Below are 19,027 nucleotides of genomic sequence, written 5' to 3' on the forward strand. Positions count from 1 at the left end.
GAGCACAGGCTCCGGACGCGCAGGCTCAGCGGCCATGGCTCACGGGCCCAGCCGCTCCGCGGCATGTGGGATCCTCCCGGACCAGGGCACGAACCCCTGTCCCCTGCATCGGCAGGCGGACTCTCAACCACTGCGCCACCAGGGAAGCCCTGTGTTGTTTTTTTTTTTTTTTTGACACTGATATACTTTTTCCATTAGATTACAAAAAACTTCACCCATTAAGGGGGCACAGCCATTGTTTTGTAACCCACAGAGGTGTCATTTTTGCAACAATATACAGAGTTTTGAAAAGCTTCTGTTAATCCCAATGACCTTTTAAATCACTGCAATCAAAGCCACTAGCTGCTCACATTGTCAGTGAAATGATGTGCGGAGCAACAGTTAGCTAAGAAATAATTATCTAAGGATTTCATTGAAAGATTAAAAGCTTTGAATCTAAGAAGTTGGAAATGGCTCCCTGGCCATTGGAAGTATTTTCTTCAGTTTGCCTGAGTTCAGGGAGTTGATGTCATTAAACTAAATGGTGCTACAGATATCACTGTGTAGAATTTTAAACATACATTGAAAGCCATACATTCCTAGTAACACTGCATATTTACTACTTAATGTATTTGAATCTTGAGCATTTAAAAAGACAAACTGAGAGTCTTATTTGCAAACACAAAAACTACAGTGTGTGTCTGTCTGTGTCTCTTCTGGTGCATTTTCTTTCCGAATGAGGAAAAGTCATTATAAGTGTGTGTCTGTGTGTCTAAAAGTATCTCTGTGCCACCTAGGATTTAGGGCAGACACTGCAGGATTCTGTAGGATCACTGAACCTATATTTCCGGAATCCGTAAGTTATCTTCCAGTTTATCTTTCATGTCTGTTTGCAGCCAGGTGTCTTTGGATTATTCTGACCAGTTTACACGGAAGAACATGAGGTTCCTTTGTGTCTGACACAGGCACCTTGGCAACTCAGAGAATACTTCTGAACCTAATACCTTGAAAATCTAAGCAAGATGGATTTCAATCTCAGAATGTAATCAATTCCGTGATACTCTGATTGGATGATTTTAAACACAGAATGGAATGGTACATGTTTTTCTGCTTGGGGAATCACCTTACTTTTTTTTTAAAAATAGTTGCTATTGTTCTGGATTTAATATCCTATTTTGATGTTAATACTATTTCCCTTCTTGTTCAGAGGCCTTTGCCTAAAACCCTTAAGGATGTGAGTTGCAGTGACCTCCTATCACAAAAGTGGTATTAACCTTGGGTAGCTTGTTTTAGTTGCACTTCCCTGTGGCTGTACCCTGCTGGATTTATCAGCATTTTCTGCCTTTAACTGGACCTCATGGTCAGCAAACCACCGCTCATGTGAATTCTCAGCTGCTTCCTCGATCACAAACACCTCATCCTATCAAACGGTGGCATCTGTTTCCCAGAGGTGTTTCTTTCATCTTTCTGGGTACAGTTACACCTCCTCACCAGTCTTCAGGTCAAGCCCATCGGTTCTTACGTCATCTATCCTGATGAAGTATGATGGTTCTGACCGCTACTTCCAAATAATTACTCTTGTCTCCAAGGTTTGTAGCCGAAAGAGGATTTACCATCTTGCTATTCCTGGGCATTTTGATATCAAAAGTGCAACTAGGGCAGAGACTGAATATAGAATGAATGGAATGTGACACAGTTTCTCTCCTATGCTGTTCTATGGGAGTGTGAATCTCACAGAATCATACATCGTTGTGCAAGGGGCCCTTCAGAGTTAACAGGGAATCCAAGATCTTTTAAGGAAACTTTAATGGCTAGAGTTGGAGAAGGAAAGTGATAGGGGCTGGCCGTTTCAAAATTTAAGCAGCTCTGTTGCTTGCGCTGAGCTCTCCAATAGCGTACCCCCCCTTGCCACGCACAGTCACTGTTTTAGTTAACGTAAAATTTCAAACGCAGTTCCTCAGTCAGACTGGCCACAGCTGAAGTGCTGTGGCCACAACCACATGCGGCTGATGGCTGCTGTACTGGCTGGCAAGGATGATGGAACATTCCGGTTATTGCTGAAGATTCTACAGGACAGCACTGCTCGAGACAGACTCAAAAATCACAACCATGGGCCTATGAATATGCAAAAGTGAACCCATTTCTGGAACTGGGAGATTAAAATGGCGTTGCTAAACTGGTCCACATCACAATGAATGGTCAGTTCAGCGGATACTATTTCCTTTAGAGAAGCTGCACTGGTGTGAAGGCTGCAGCACAGGGAGGAAAGACGTGCTCCCGGGCACGTGTGCATGTCCGGGCCCTGACAGTAGCAACACACAGCTACGGAGGTGGGCGTGGCCTTCCGAGAAGTCCCGAAGCCTCAGGACAGAATCTCAGCTCTCAGCTCTGCCGGGTGGAAGCAGAGAGAGTCTAGGCTTGGGCGCAGGGGAACCGGGAAGGGGAGACAGGCATCTAAGAAGAGCAGAGGCGCAGTCCAGGTCACATGTCTGGTGGAGACCATTGCTGACATTTACTAAGCACATACTCTGGGCAGACAACGGTCTAAAAGCCCACACTGAATGATGTCCCTTGATCCTCCAACAACCCTATGAGAAGACAAGCAAGGGCAGAGTGGAGTTGAAGAGTATGCACCCATGGGTGTACCCAGAGACTCCAGGAGGACCAGCTGCTTGGTAACAGGCTGTCTTCAATCAAGCAGGCTGGGGGCTGGGAGTAGTGAGAGAGGATAAAAGGAAAGCATGGCTTTGCTGGTTGGAGCAGAGTAAGATCCCGGGGATACGTTCAAACAAAAAGCAGAGTCCAGGGAGATAAGAGGCTGCCCTGTACCTTCTACAGACAGAAGATGAGGGAGCCAGGACCAGAATCCTGGGCTTGGAGCTCCTAGGAGAGTTCGGTTGTTTTATAGATATTTACGTGGGGTTAAGGCTTGAATGCCCGCCCCCACCCCGACTTATTTGACTTTATCTGAGTCCTAGGCAAACGTATGAAGTCAGGAAAAAATTTTTTAAGTACGACTAGCTTTCCTTTTATTAGCTATTACCTTCCAGAGTTTGGCTTGCCTTCTCATTACAAACAGCAGTGCAGGTCAGTGGCTATGGAATCAAGCATCAGACGTGGGCAGGGAGGCTCACCATGCCTGAGGTACCCTGCCCTGCCCTGATTTCACCGGCAGGGTCCAGGACAGGCAGCCGGAAGGGTGATACCGTGGTGGGTCTTCCCAGGACAACTCACACTAGGTAGCAGCTCTCAGGAGCTGACTGTACCTGCAACACTTTGGTTTATGGAAACATCTGTCAAAATTAGGGAAAAAGATATCCAGGGGTTATCTCTAAACATTCTGGTCAATGAGAAATGAGGGTAATTCTGGAGAACCTTTGGGGCAAGGTTTTCTTGCTCTGAGAAGGAGATACCAAGAAGAGGGCTATCCCTCTCTCTCCCGTCTGGATGTTGTATCTGCATGTAATGCTGGAACTACTGCAGCCATCTTGTTACCATGAGGGGTGATAGCCTGAGAATGGCATCCTTTCGCCATGTTACTGAGCTGATGAATTCACCAACTCTGGAGCTGCCCTATCACTGGATTTTATGACGTGAGATTCATTCATTCACTCACTCACTGATTCAATAAAAATTAATAAGTGCTGACAAATACCAAGCATTGCTCAAGGCATTTGGGATACACTAATAGCAGGGGTCCCCAACCTCCGGGATCTAATGCCTGATGATCTGAGGTGGAGCTGACATAATAATAATACAAATAAAGTGCACAATAAATGTAATGCACTTGAATCATCCTGAAACCATCCCCCTTCCCCCAGGTCCGTGGAAAAATTGTCTTCCACGAAACCGGTCCCTGGTGCCAAAGAGGTTGGGGACCGCTGCAGAGGACAAAACACAGGAAGATCATTGGTCTAAATTTGCTTATTGCTGCAGCCTCCTTGAGTTAAGTTTTTAGTTACCTGAAACTATAGGCCTTTTAACTTACACCCTGCTGACTGCACACTGGCTTCACAGGTAACTAAAGAGCCTATAATTAAACAGCATAAAAATAATCAAAAGGACACTTCCTATCTTGTTTGATGTGTCTGTATTTGACACTTTGGGTAATTTTTTCCACACTACGCCACTGTCTCTGGACTTCCATAATGTTACACATTTCTGGTTTACTTCCTATTTTTCTGTCCACTTCTCAGTTTTTGAGGGTTTTCTTATTCCCAGATCATTTTTTTTTTAACTTCCAGATCACTCAATGATGGGGTGCCAAGGTGTTTTCTCTCAGGGCCACTTATTTTCTCATTTTACATCTTCTTTGAGAAATATCATCAATCTATATGACTTCATGACCATTTACACATGCACAATTCCAAACCTGCATCTCCAACCCAGATCTCCCTCTTGAGTTTCAAATCTGTACATTTAGTACTCTGCTTAGCCATTTGGATATCTCAAACTCAATGTGGTCAAACCATCGCGATATTTTGTCCTCTGTAATTGCTTCTCTTAGGTCTCCAGCTCAGGGGACCTGTACCCGTCCCCCGTATCTGTCCACCAAGTCTCCAAGCCACAATCCTGAATGTCAGCCGTGCCTTCACCCTCCCCTTCACTCCCCAAATCTAAGCAGTCACAGGCCCTCCTGACTCTATCTCCTACAGTTCTCCAGTCTCTCCTCTCCCCTTCCCCCCATTCTTACTACCCTCATTCCTGCCATTTACCATCACATCATATGAATCCCAGCAACAGCCCACCAACTGGTCTCCCTGACTCATGCCTTGGTGTCCCTCCAAGTCCTTCTCTCCCACCAGCAGAGTGAAGAGGCTGCAAGTCCGATGGTGCAAAAAACCCTTCCAGAGCCCCTCCTCACTGCTCTCAGGACAAAGAGTAAGCAACTAATATCATATTCCTGCCTGCAAGATCTGCCCTGACTCCCCCTCACCATATACACATGCTGGACACCCTCTAGCTTTCATTATCCCCAACTTGGTGCCTCCCCACGTGCTAGTCCTTCTACTTCTAACATTTCCCCAACCCATCCCACCTTCTCCAGGATTATTCTCAGCACCCTTCCGGTTTCCTCGAAGACACCCGCTCCTTCCAGGATGCCTTCCCTGAGTCTCCAGGCCTGGTGGATGACGCTTCCATGCACCCCCCAACATCCTGTACTTTCCTCATCATAACTGCCAAGCACCTGAACCCATTACGGGACTATAAGTGCTGTTAGGGGAGCCCACCTCGACCCTCCTAGCATTCCTGGCGCCCAGAACGACGCCTGCAACATAACAGGTATTCAACAAACACGCAAGAGACAAATACTTTTCCTGGGGGACACTTGCTCACCTATATAATAATAACTTCATTCATTTTTTGGCTTGGGATAGTGATTCTCTGAAAGAACACTGTTGCTTAAGAGAATGTGGACCACAGTTTCTCTTTATTCGTTTTCATTTCATCGGCTTTCCATTTACCCCACTGGGGCAATCCACTGCATTAGGCTCTGAGATGCTACATAAATGATTCTATGTCACTGAGGCTGAAAGTAAACACTCTTTTCATTTTCACACAGTTACTCCAAATCACAGCTTCCAGAAGATGCCATTTCTAGGTGAGACATGAGAAACAGCTAAAAATGTGACAGAATAACAATGTCCGGCAAAGGCTGTGAAAAGCACTTCCCATAAACTTCAAGACTTTAAAAGTCTGCACAACTGGGACACCAGATAAACAACGAGACTTAAAGGGCTCAAGTCTAAGAATTCGTCTCCTCTGATACAGGGGAGAATTGTTATTTTTATTTTTAAAAGATGATGACCTTTTAATTTAAATGCCAGGCTTTTTTCTCATGAACGCCTGAGAAGGGGGGAAATGTAGCCTCTGCATAAGAGAGTCGTCCATTTCAGGGAGCTTGTGTTTGTGTTGATAATTTAAAATAACACCTTCCAAAACGTTGCTCTAACTCGATGAAGGAAAAAAAGCACACCTCAGTGCACTTTATTGTTTGCTGTGAAATGTTATCGCTAATTCCCAGCACACGGTGAAAAGGGAAGTTGCTCATTTGCACACAGTCAGTTCTGTTCTTCCGTGACCCCTGGTCTTTCTCCTCCGGTGGGGTTAGCTCTACCCCCCCAGGTCTTGGTGTGACTGCAGTGAGCAGCCACCTAGTGACCAGGGGAGCTGCAGCGGCCTCAACTACATCCCTGCAGGTGGCCACACCTCCCAGCTCTCTGCCCCCATCTGGGGTGTGGCGGTGCGTAATACACGGTAGCGACGGCGTGTCATTCCACGCAGAGAGATGGTCTCCTTTCCCTCTTCTTCCCTCCTGATAAGTGATATATCCACTCATGTGAATTAAACACACCCATACTGTACAAAGCACGTGACAGGACTGACTGAAAAATACAGCACAATCGCCATTGTTATCCCTAAGGTTCTTTATATACAACATCATGCTTATTTGTAGAGATAATTTGCAATAACCACTAACAGCATTATTTATTAATATCCTCTGATGACCAATAGGCAATATATTACAAAGTTTTTTTTGTGTTCCTATAAATTCCAAACAAAGGACAGAAGGTCTTAGCAGGGGTTTTCAGAGTCCATACTCGCTGGCCGTGAGCCCTTAGGCAAGTCTGTAACCTCGCTGGGGTGCAGTTGCTTCTGCTCTACTTTGGAAAGATAACGGAAGCCAGGTCAGGTGACCTCTTGAGATCCTTGCTAAGCCTGAGAAATATCATCACGATTTTACTAATGGCCAAACAGTCCACTGTTTTCAGGATATTTTTCTCCGTAACACTTAAAAACCACTTTATAAGTAGAGTATTTGGCATCCATACACATGAATATACACCCAATATAATACTGCCTATTTAAATAACGGGCAATAACGTTTCATGAACCACACAAACGAATAAACAAGCGGGATCAGGGTTCTAATGCTCTGGATTTTGCCACCACAGGTGTACAGACCAAGTCGTGGGTACATGCAGATAGCCTCAGGCTGGCATTTGTTGTTTTTCAGTAAAGGACATAGTGGTACTGTAGGCACAGTCGGATGCCACAACATCCGTGAACAAACCAGAGAGATCCTGCCCTGCCTGGTGGAGCTCACATTTCAGTGAGGAGAGACCGATGAGAAAAAGGCTAATACAACACATGTGTAATTTATACATTGCAGGTGATAAGAGACAGAAGGAAAAAAGAGAGAAAGAAAGAAAGAACACAGTAGAGCAGGGTCAGGGGATTACAGACCTATGGAAGGAGGTGACAATTTAAAATCTGGAGGTCCCAGGGAAGCTTCATTGAGAAGGTGGAATCCTGAGCAAAGACTTGAAGAAGGAGTGAACCACGTGGATGGATATCTGGGGGAAGAGGGTTCTAGGAAGAGAGTGGAGCCAATGCCAATGTCAGGGGCTGGAAAGCAGGGTTAGCAAGATGCCACAGAGAGGACGTCATGAGGAAGTACCGCCAGGGAGTTGAAGCAAACTTAGGGGGTGGGAGGGCAGATCGTGGAGGGCTTCGTAGGCTGTCGGCCGAGCTTGAAACTTCTCTGAGTGAAGTGGGGAGCCACTGTAGGCTCTGAATGGGGGGTGTTGTGCTCTGATTTACAGAGAACTGAGAGACAGGCAAGTGCAATACAGAAGATTTAATTTAAAAGAAACATACTGAGTTAATTTAAGGAACTTAAGGGCTCACGAATTAGGTTACAGGTTGTTTAGAAGTAGTAGTAGGACCAATGCTCCTGTTTCAGCCACCCAATCACTGCATTTAGGTCTCTGTGCAAATATCACCTCCTCCAGAGGTCCTCCAGGATTGCATTTATATAAAATCATGGCTCCCCCTCTGAATGTATCTCCTTACCCTGCTGCTTTGTTTATCTTCGTAGTGCTCATCACTCCTTGGCAATATATCATAGGCTTATTTAATTATTTCCTATCTCCTTCAGTAGAATGTAAACTCTGAGAAGGTGAGAATCTTGTTTTTTTTGGTTATCACTGTAGCTCGACACCTACAGCACCTGGCTCAGACGGGGGATTCAGTACCAATTTGTTGAATGAATGAATAAATGTTCCAGGAGTCTAGGAGAACCCTTCAGTTCTAATTCAAAAAAACAGACTATGGAACTAGGGACTAAATAGTTAAAAATAAGCTGTTTACAAAATTATAGACCATTTTCCAACAGTAGTTGGTTTCACAGTTTTACTCTTTAGAGTGATGACGGTTCACTGCAATGTTTCATTGTGTTTTTCACGAAATTGTTATATCCATATTGTGGAAAATATGGAAAATGGGAGAAAAAGAATTTAAAATTTTATGTTCCTCTACATGGTGATTAACAATTTAAAGTCTTCTTTGTAGTTTTTAAAGTTTGCTGCATTTTTACATGGCCTTGATATATCCAGAGATCAAACAATTTTCTCTGATCTTTAAAGTTTTATCTAAACTTTCTTCTGAACTTTATTTTTTTCTATAAATTTATTTACTTATTTATTTATTTTTATTTTTGGCTGCATTGGGTCTTCGTTGCTGTGCCCGGGCTTTCTCTAGTTGCGGTGAGCGGGGGCTACTCTTCGTTGCGGTGCAAGGGCCTCTCATCGCGGTGGCTTCTCTTGTTGCGGAGCACGGGCTCTAGGTGCGCGCGCTTCAGTAGTTGCGGCGTGTGGGCTCAGCAGTTGTGGCTCACGGGCTCCAGAGCACAGGCTCAGTAGTTGTGGTGCACGGGCTTAGTTGCTCCAAGGCATGTGGGATCTTCCCCGACCAGGGCTCGAACCCGTGGTCCCCTGCATTGGCAGGCGGATTCTTAACCACTGCGCCACCAGGGAAGTCCTCTTCTGAACTTTAAATGCATACGATTGTATATGGAAACCAATAAAAACATACAAGCCACCCAGTAACTTAAGCTCTTTACATCTACATTCCATTAAATGAAGGATTCCTGAACTAGTTTCTAGAGATACTGAGAAAATTTCCCCTCTTCAATCCAAGCTCTCATTTTGCATGATTTAAATTTATTGACTAGTTTGGGATTTTAACCTGCTAAGAAAAACATAAAGAATTTCGAGGAGAACTGTCAGAATAATAAAACCTCATTCGCGGGCTTCCCTGGTGGCGCAGTGGTTGCGCGTCCGCCTGCCGATGCAGGGGAACCGGGTTCGCGCCCCGGTCTCGGAGGATCCCACATGCCGCGGAGCGGCTGGGCCCGTGAGCCATGGCCGCTGGGCCCGCGCGTCCGGAGCCTGTGCTCCGCAGCGGGAGAGGCCACAACAGAGGGAGGCCCGCATACCACAAAAAAAAACAAACAGACAAACCAGTAACTTAAGCTCTTTACATCTACATTCCATTAAATGAAGGATTCCTGAACTAGTTTCTAGAGATACTGAGAAAATTTCCCCTCTTCAATCCAAGCTCTCATTTTGCATGATTTAAATTTATTGACTAGTTTGGGATTTTAACCTGCTAAGAAAAACATAAAGAATTTCGAGGAGAACTGTCAGAATAATAAAACCTCATTCGCGGGCTTCCCTGGTGGCGCAGTGGTTGCGCGTCCGCCTGCCGATGCAGGGGAACCGGGTTCGCGCCCCGGTCTCGGAGGATCCCACATGCCGCGGAGCGGCTGGGCCCGTGAGCCATGGCCGCTGGGCCCGCGCGTCCGGAGCCTGTGCTCCGCAGCGGGAGAGGCCACAACAGAGGGAGGCCCGCATACCACAAAAAAAACAAACAGACAAACAAAAAAAACACCTCATTTGCTCTGAGTCCGCCATGCCCAGTTACAAATCTCATATCCCTACAGTTTATCTTAATACTTTCTACAAACGAGTATGGCATTATTAAGCAAAATCAATAACATAAAGAGTTGGAAGAGAAAAGCTCACCTACTAAAGAAAAACTGCTTCCCACCACCTTAGCAATATCATATACAAAACAGTAGAACCGCAGCATGAACAGGGGCTGGCCCTCGTGGATGGGCTGACGCAGTAATTGCAAATTAGGGACCGTACATCTCTGGTGGAAACTGTTTTGCTGCCAGGTGACCAGACTTATGGGTGCAAAATGAGGAATGAACAGCCAGGCAATGTGGAAGGACTGCTGAAAATCTACGAAATTTATCTTTGAAACAAACAACTAGGAAAATGATGAAAGGCTCTTTGCCTCTTGCTGTTCACTCAGGATGTGGCAATAAAAGTTTGTTTTACTCACTAGAATCCCAGACACAGCAAGTTGAATGATGCTGTAGAAAGGGGAAGGATGAATGACAGGAAAACGACGTGTTTAGAGACTAAAGAGGAGACAGGGTGGAGGGGTGAGAAGGTAATTAAATCAGATACCAAGGGGCTAGGTTCTCGGCCACCCACATTGGTAAGGCCATTGTGAGGGGGGGTTGAAGATCCTCGCACTTAAGATCAAAGGGGACAATGATGTCCCTTCCTAACTCGTGGGCCTGAACTAGGCTAAAGTATATAAAGGGTTTTAAAAAATATAAAGGATGATGATGATACTACTACTAATAACGGGGTGTTAACAATTTCTTGAGAACCTATGGGATGACAGCCAATATTTTACTCTCCATGTTGTTATGGACGGAACTGTGTAACCCCCTCTCCCCCCTGCCCAAATTTATATGTGAAGTCCAAACCCCCAGTGTGACTATATTTGGAGATGGGCCTTTACGGAAGTAATGAGGTTAAATGAGGTCCTAAGGGTGGGCCCTGATCCAACAGGACTGCGTTTCTTATGAAAAGAGGAAGAGACACCAGGAGTGTGCACGCACAGAGGGGAGGCCATGTGAGGACACAGCAAGAGGGCAGCCGTCTGCAAGTCGAGGAGGAGGCCTCACCAGAAACCAATCCTGCTAGCACCTGAATCTCGGACTTCTAGCCTCCAAAACCGTGAGCAAATACACTTCTGTTGTTTAAGTCACTCGGTCTGTGGTATTTTGTTACGGTAGCCCTGGCAAACTAATACAGATATGTTATCTCATGTAATCCTCATTACAATATCATCCACACTTTCAAATACACAAATAGAAGCACAGAGAAGTTATGCAACTTCACTAAAGTTGCACAGCTACTCAGTAGTGGAACTGGAATTGAATCCAAGCAATGATTACAGGGCTCACGTTCTGAACAGCTGATGTAACATAATGCAAGGTAATGTGATTAATATCCACAGTGATACAAAATGGATGCTTTGATCAGAAAAACCCACAGCAAATACAAACGTCTATATCTACCATGTGCAATTTCAGTTTCCCTCCACTGAAATTCCCGTCATACAAACAATAAGCGATTTTTGAGCCAATCTACCTCAGCCACTTTCTGAGGGGGTCTGGCATCAAGGATCATGAAGTCCACGTTCTCCCGGAGTTAACGTGCGAGAGAGGAAAGCCGGCCAACCGCAGAACAGAAGAAAGCAGACAGTGATAAGTGCAAAGACAAAAATAAAACCAGAAGTTGTGGTGACAGGCGGCGGCTAGCCTGGTCCCTTCCTCCGCAGCCGGTTATTGAGAGCGTGCTGTGAGAAGACCACAAACAGGACACAGCTCCTCATCCTGGGGCAACTCCTAATGGGGGCTGGCAGGCCCCAGACTCAATGTCCCCTGCTTGTCCCCTGCTTCTTCCTCTATAAAATGGGCTTTTGCTCTAACAGTCGATGGCTTCTTTGATTAAGTCAGGAAGTTACTCCGGCAATATTTACCCTAACTCAGTTATTAGGTATGATGGAAATAATAAATACTATAATAGAACGTATCCTCTCCTTTAAAGGATTCCTGAAATTTTCCTGTGAGAGACATAAAGTTTGCAGGAAGAAAGGTGGGAGGGGGGAGGGGATCATTTAACTGGATCTGAACAGGCTTTAGCGAGGACAGTAATCTTTATTTAAGCCCTTGGGTGCTGACCGTGTAATACCATACCTGCGGTCAGACACTTCCCATCTTCACCGGGGAGGGAATATAGAGAAAGGAGTTTGAGATGAAACATGGAAACTTAAGGTCAATAGAAGGGAGGGTTTAGGGGGCCTGTACAGAAATAAGACATTGGAGAAAAGTGACAAAATGATGCATTCTTTTTCTCTGGAGAGCTTAATCAACCAAAGAAACTGTATCTTGGTATGTCTCGCCCAGGAGTAGAAGGATAACGTGACTCGCCACAGGGATGCCTTGGGGCCAGGAGGCTCTGCTAATGAACAAAGGCGGTTTGAAACAGTACAGCTTCACACCCTGCCTGCTGCATCCCTTGCCACTAGGGAGAGAGCGCTGCCACTACCTACTTGCAGCGTTTCAGGGTGGCGATGTGTGCTAAGAAAAAATACTTCAAAAGTGCCCTCAGGAAGCTCCACGGCAGGAATGAATGGGGTGAACGGTACCACCAGAGGAATAAGGACCAACTCACTGAAGACAGTGGAATCAAAGAGAAGCAGCCAAGTTAGAAACACAACCTGCCTTTCTGTATCAGAACACAAACTAGGCATGTAGAAGACCTACAAAAACATGGAAAACTGACTGCACTCTCAGAATTACAGGATCACTTTGATGACCAGGGTGGTTCTTTAAAGTGGAACATGGGATTTAATAATCTGGCCCAACAAATAATACTGGCCTCAAATCATAAGATCTGGAACAGACAGTTATTACTGATAACTGTAAGAAGACTGGAATAACAGTTCATCTTTTCTCTTAAAGCCTTAAATGGAGGATGGTGAGAGGAAGGGGAGGGGGGTGAAGAAGAGTTAATATACTGGGCAAACTGCTGCATGCCTTCGTATTTAAAGGCAGTAGTTCAATCAGCAAAAGACACAGGATAAGTTCACCAGAAAACACTTGTGGACACATTCACAGCGCATTTGTAATCACTGGAAACATTATCATTTGAAATACGTGTACATTTATATAAAATTATATATCATTTTCTCCACTTTGATTTCTCCTACTGTTGGGAGATAGACTGCCCCAAAAAATCTGTTAGAGAAATTCTAGATGCTTGTGGATTTTTCACATTTGTCCTGGGAAGCCCTAGCGCCTGAAAGAGCCTGAGCAATTACATTCACCCCAGCTGTGTGTGTTCAGACACCAAGAGGCTCACCACCAGCACTGACACCATTCCTCGGGCCACATCATTTGTCTCAGCAGCCTATGGTTTGATTCCAGTGCTGAGAAAAAGGGAGCTTTCGTTCCCTCTATAATAGCAATCACTTCAGCGCTGTCTGCTACAGTCTCTGATCTCTCCAGAAGTGTCTGGAGTTTTAAAGGTTCAAACTCTGATAAAGTGATACAGAAAACTGAATCCAACTCCAAGAAATATGCACACAGATTCCATGCACGGCTTTTTTCTGGCTCATGGAGACTGGAGTGGTCCCCTTACCTTTATCATAGATTTCCTTCAAGACCCCTCGTTTTATTAGCTCCTCTCTGCTTTGCCTCATCGATATTTTCCTTTCCAGGGCTGCGAGCAAAACACAGAGAAGCAGGGGTGAGTAGGTAACAAAGACGTTTCGAAAAAGCATCATATTTTAAGATGTATTGAAATGTAACATATGGGAAAGCTTTCGTAAGTTATACTTTACTAATGTAAGCTAATGATACCAGTTAATACGTTTTGATACTATGATCAGCATTTTCACTTTAATCCAATTATTTCATTTAATCATCAAGACAATCAAATTACCTATGAGGTAGGCATTTTTAATCTCATTTTATTTAACCGCGATATATGGTTGAGGAAACTGTGCCACAGAACAGCTCAACAACCTATCAGAGTCATACTGAGAAGAGCATCCAGGATTCAAAGCCAGAAAACACTACCTCTGCCCTCGGCTTAACCTCTGCATCACACAGCATCTTCCTGAGTGTGGCCTTTCCTCATAGGTGGGATTTCTTTTTTAATTACCTAGTTCATACAGATCACATCTCATTGAGGATTTTGTTGCTTCCCAACGATTTAAAAAGTCATTTGAAAATATCTCCTAAAAAGCTCCCTGGATTGGTACCCAGGTTCCTGAGGAGAGCCTAGGGGGCGGTGGGAGACCTCCATGCGACACCCACCCACTGCTCTCCTCTCTTGGCTCCAAACAAGGAACGGACTGTTCAGTTCCCAAACACACTTCCACTCGACCAGCCATTCACCTGAGCCAACCGTTCAGGCAGGTGGGAGCTGCAGCCGGGAAGAGGGGGTGCTTCCTCTCGGCTCAGTGGGTATGATGGAGGGCAAGTCTAGTGGACACAGAGCCCCAGAGTGAGGAAGTGAGGGCAGCACGAAAGGGCAGCCCTGCGGCCCCAGGTAGGGACGGGGAAACCAGCAGAACCTGTAGAGGAAAGATAGCTATTCCAGCTGCTGACATTTCAGTAAACACGGAATGGAGGAGGTGAGAGGTGACGGCAATCACTTTTGTCCACTTGAGATTCTTTATATCCTTTGGATACACAATTATTCAGGGGGGGAAAATACCAGTTATAAAATAAGGAAACAATTTTATGCAGACAAATTTAGATGCAGATTAAAGACACACACACACACACACACACACACACACACCTCTCAATAGAATTTAATGCAAAGAATATGAGTAAGAACTCACACACACACACACACACACACACACACCTCTCAATAGAATTTAATGCAAAGAATATGAGTAAGAACTAGAAAGAAAGCAAGGAAACAAGAATTGTGATTGCAACTATGTTACCCACTAGCTGTGTGCTCTTAATCAAGTCACTTTGCCAGTCTGGGAAGACACTGATGCCTCCACCCCAGCCACCACGATTTACCCACAGACGTGAGGGCAGGAAGGTGGTACAGAAGGGCAAGGGTTAGAGGTGAGTGGGAGAATCACTGGAGCGGTGTTCGTTTTGGGAGGTGAAGGAGTTTTATGTCCCAGCCCAAAGAGCAAGATATGGCGGGAAGAGGGCAGACGGGGTTCTCGTGCAGAACAGGGATGCCCGGGGAAGGGGAAGAGACGTGCGTGCAGTTCGGTTAGAAAGTTCTGCCTGATTTTTAAAAAGATTTGCTCAGCAGCACAGTGGGAAAGACTGAACAGGCAAGATGAAGCGGGGCTTTTTAAGTAAAACGTTTGTTAGCGATCTTTTGGGTGAATAAACAGGTGCTTTGCCATCCTGTACTGAACCATGTAAATGAACAGATTTCTCTTCAACAAAATGAGGTTTCCCAGGGGCTTTTCAAAACTGCGGAGTAAAGTGGATGCACCTGACCCACGGCACTAAGGGAACGATCTGCAGTGAGCCAGACAGGGCCCTAGACGCAGAGGTCCGAGATCTCAAGTATCAGCAGAACATGGACACGGTCAGGCCAACCACTTAGGTATCCGGACCTCAGCTGTCTCTCTGCACTCATTCAACAACTGAGGACCGGATGCCTGGAGTGCAAAGCTACTCTGTCAGGGGCTGGAGATGATGGTGACCAAAGGCACAGCCCCTCCCTCACAGGGATTACAGACTAATGTGTGATTCAGTCATCAAATGATGATATCGCCTAATGTGTGACTGCAAATTGAGATGGGCCTCATAAAAGAAGACATGGTTCCTTGGGGCTTCCCTGGTGGCGCAGTGGTTAAGAATCTGCCTGTCAATGCAGGGGACACGGGTTCGAGCCCTGGTCCGGGAAGATCCCACATGCCGCGGAGCAACTAAGCCCGTGCGCCACAACTACTGAACCTGTCCACCACAACTACTGAAGCCCACGTGCCTAGAGCACGTGCTCCACAACAAAGAGAAGCCACCGCAATGAGAAGCCCGCGCACCGCAACGAAGAGTAGCCTCCACTCACCGCAACCAGAGAAAGCCCGCACGCAGCAATGAAGACCTAACGCAGCCAAAAAGAAAATAAATAAAATAATTAAAAAAAAAAAAAAAAAAAGAAGAAGACATGGTTCCATCAGAGCGTATGATAAATAACCTCCTCCAGTGGGGAGTTAGAAAAGGCTTTTCTGAGGAAGAAACCCCAGAGCTGAGTTTGAAAGATAAATATACCTTATCTTAGCCCAGGGCAGTTGGGTAGGAGCTGACGGAAACACTCCAGATAGAGCAAGCTTGGCAACGGCTCCTGACGGAGGAATCAGGGTGCCGTGGACAAGCAGAAAGCAATCTGGTGTGACTGTACCACCAGCACCAGGTGTAGAATGATGGTTTAAGATGTGGCCAAAGGGGCAGGGGGCCTGGGCCATGCAAAGGTCTTATTGACCATGTTATTCTAAGGGAAATGGGAAGGAGTGATCAGATTTAAGTATTTGAAAGACCAACGCTCATTTTAACGTGGAGGATGGATTGGAGGGAGGCCAGTTACCGGGTGATTACAGAAGTCTGGGCAGAAGATGATGGCAGCTACCCTAAGATGCTGAAGACAGACACAGAGACAAGGGATACACTCAAGACATGTGAAGGTGGCACTGTTGCCACGACCTGAAGGTAAGGATTGGGCATGGGGTGTGCAGGGGAGAGAGGGGTCAAGAAGGACTCCTTGGTTCTTGACTTGAGTAACTAAATGGACAGCGGTGTCAATGACTAAGGTAGGGGCCACAGAAGGAGAATCAGACATGGAGGGAGGATGGTGAGCTCAACGTGATCAACATGCAGGAGGAGATATCAGGTATGTGCTCGGGAAATGTACTGGGATACATCATGAAACAGGGATGATGAGACTGTCCTATACACGCCAGTGTTTCTCAAACTTTTGCATGTGAATACTCCTAATGGTAAAGGAGTAATGCCAGGGGCTCCAAGGGTATGACTGAAGTTGCCTGTCCCAGGCATGCCATTTCTTTAATGTATTGAGTTTTTCCTTAAGAACGAAGGTGGAGCTCACATAATATATCCGCTCTTATTTAAATAAGAAAGTACCCCCCCACCACCCTCTCCCACATGCACACCAATTTCCACCTTTAACTGACATTCTGGGAAGAGATGGCTTATTTATGCTTTGGCTTTGTCCATTTCCTGTGCAGAACCCTGTGCCCAGAGAGGATACAAAGATCATTGTGAGAAGGGTGGATGTCATGTCATTTAATCTAATCTTCACCACAGTCCTGTGACGTGTTATTATTCCCATTATACAGATGTGGCACCTGAGGCCCAGCAAAATTAACTTGCTCAGAGTCACAGAGCAGTAAGTAGAAGAGCAGAAAGAGATTTTAAAGCCTGTGGGGTTTTTTTTTTTTTGCCTCCACAATACCACTTTATTATGGAGATTGTTATTATGCATATAGGCTCTAAATATAATCTAATGTATACTGCTTTAAAAATGCAAGGCAAGAATAAACAACAAGGTCCTACTGCACAGGATGCTACATTCAATATCCTGTGATAAACCAGACTGGAGAAGAATATGCAAAAGAATATATATGTATAACTGCATCACTTTGCTGTACAGCAGAAATTAACACATTGTAAATCAACTATACTTCAAGGGAATAAGTTTTTAAAAATAGAAGGCAATTTTATTACTAGTTTATTTGGGGCTGAGCATCACAGTAAAATAACATAATTACATTTTGGTTCAGGAGCTTCTTCTTTCTAAGGCACTCTTCACTATCTCTCTTAACAAGGTATACACGATGCCCCTCTGCTAATCTTATTTTCAGCGGTTCCTCCAAAGTTCGAGCTAAGTTTAACTGGGGTCAAAGACGAGCTCACCCACTGCCCCAGGGAGTGAAATAAAATGGGCTCTCAGTGCAGGTCAAATCACCTGACCTGGTCTACTACTAAGCCATAAACCCCAGGGGGAAGAGGATTCCATGTGGGGAGAAAGAAAATATTACGGTTTCCTTTTCACCAACCAAGGCTAGGTCCAATCCTCCCTCTCCAACAATTTTGGCTTTGGGTAAAACAAAGACAGAAAAAGACGAGAAGAGAAGAGATTATGAAAAGTTAAGGAAGTCAGAAGATAAGGAGCAATGCATGGGGGAAGAGAAGGTATAACGTGTACTGCATCTGTCCAAAGGATAGGAGGAATAAATCAGGTAAGTGAGTGCCGAGGTGTGATAGGGAGATGATTAACTGGGGAATGTTGGTCTCTGGGAGATGGGAAATGGAAGTTAACAGAACAACATCATTTATCTCTTAAAAGGAAAATAAAACTGAAAAGCTACTTTGTTAAACTTGTGGCAAAAAGCACACAAGTAGGTAACATTTTTATATAAAAAAATAAAGTCAGTAAGGACTTAATTTAAAATAAGAAAATCTACTAGATAAGGATCACTCCAATATTATTCAGTTATTAAAGCACAGGGCAATATAAAATCTGAGTGACCAGACATGGGAATGTGCTAGTGTAAACGTTTTGGTTATGAAACTGGAACGTAGTGATGGTTGCACAACTCTTCAATTTTACTAAAATCATTGAGCTGCACTCGTCCAAAGAGTTAATTTTATGTTGTGTAAATTATACCTCAATCAAGCTGTTATGAAAAAAAAAAAAAATAGTGACCACCAGGGCAAAAACATGAGTTAAAAACAAAAATAGTAAATCTAAGCAGACGATTAAATTAAACTTTAGGCCACAGTCAGCAAGAGGACAACAGTAAAATACAAGGATTAGATATATAGCATACAAAAGTAACTTTCTAGAAACAATTATTTTAACCTCTAACAGAATAGAAACAAAATAGAAAAAGCAGGAAGCTCGTTTCCCGGCAAAATGAAAATACAGCTCAGAGCACAACAATACAACTCCTTGGATCTTTAGAAAAGAACCAAATCTCCAGGCGGTAGTAGGTGCAGAACACGGTCATAGGCTTTTGAGATGGGCCTGTGGTGACTGAAACATCAAAACCAAATTGCATAAACCAGCAAACGTGCCAAGGCTACTGCAGGGACACCCGGTCTAAAATTCTACGCTAGCATATGAGACAGCCTGAAGAGGAAAAGGGGAAAAACGACGGACTGGCTTTTAGAGACAAACAAAGACAAAGAATTAGTTCAGTAGGTCCAAACACATTTTTTTTTTTTTTTTTTTTTTGGCAGTACGTGGGCCTCTCACCGTCGCGGCCTCTCCCGTTGCGGAGCACAGGCTCTGGACGTGCAGGCTCAGCGGCCATGGCTCAC

General features: G+C 44.9%; 1 protein-coding gene across 3 annotated transcripts in view; it reads right to left on the reverse strand.

Moving 5' to 3' along the window:
- Nucleotides 1–19,027, reverse strand: part of PHACTR1 (phosphatase and actin regulator 1) — a 545,598-nt gene that overhangs the window by 85,982 nt on the left and 440,589 nt on the right. For all 3 annotated transcript variants that reach the window (XM_028479167.2, XM_028479168.2, XM_028479166.2), the window contains one exon: nt 13,335–13,415. In XM_028479167.2, coding sequence (XP_028334968.1) covers nt 13,335–13,415 — 81 coding nt within the window. The remainder of the gene's footprint in view (nt 1–13,334; nt 13,416–19,027) is intronic.

The sequence above is a fragment of the Physeter macrocephalus genome, chromosome 18 (genome assembly GCF_002837175.3).
Source record: "Physeter macrocephalus isolate SW-GA chromosome 18, ASM283717v5, whole genome shotgun sequence".
NCBI lineage: Eukaryota > Metazoa > Chordata > Mammalia > Artiodactyla > Physeteridae > Physeter > Physeter macrocephalus.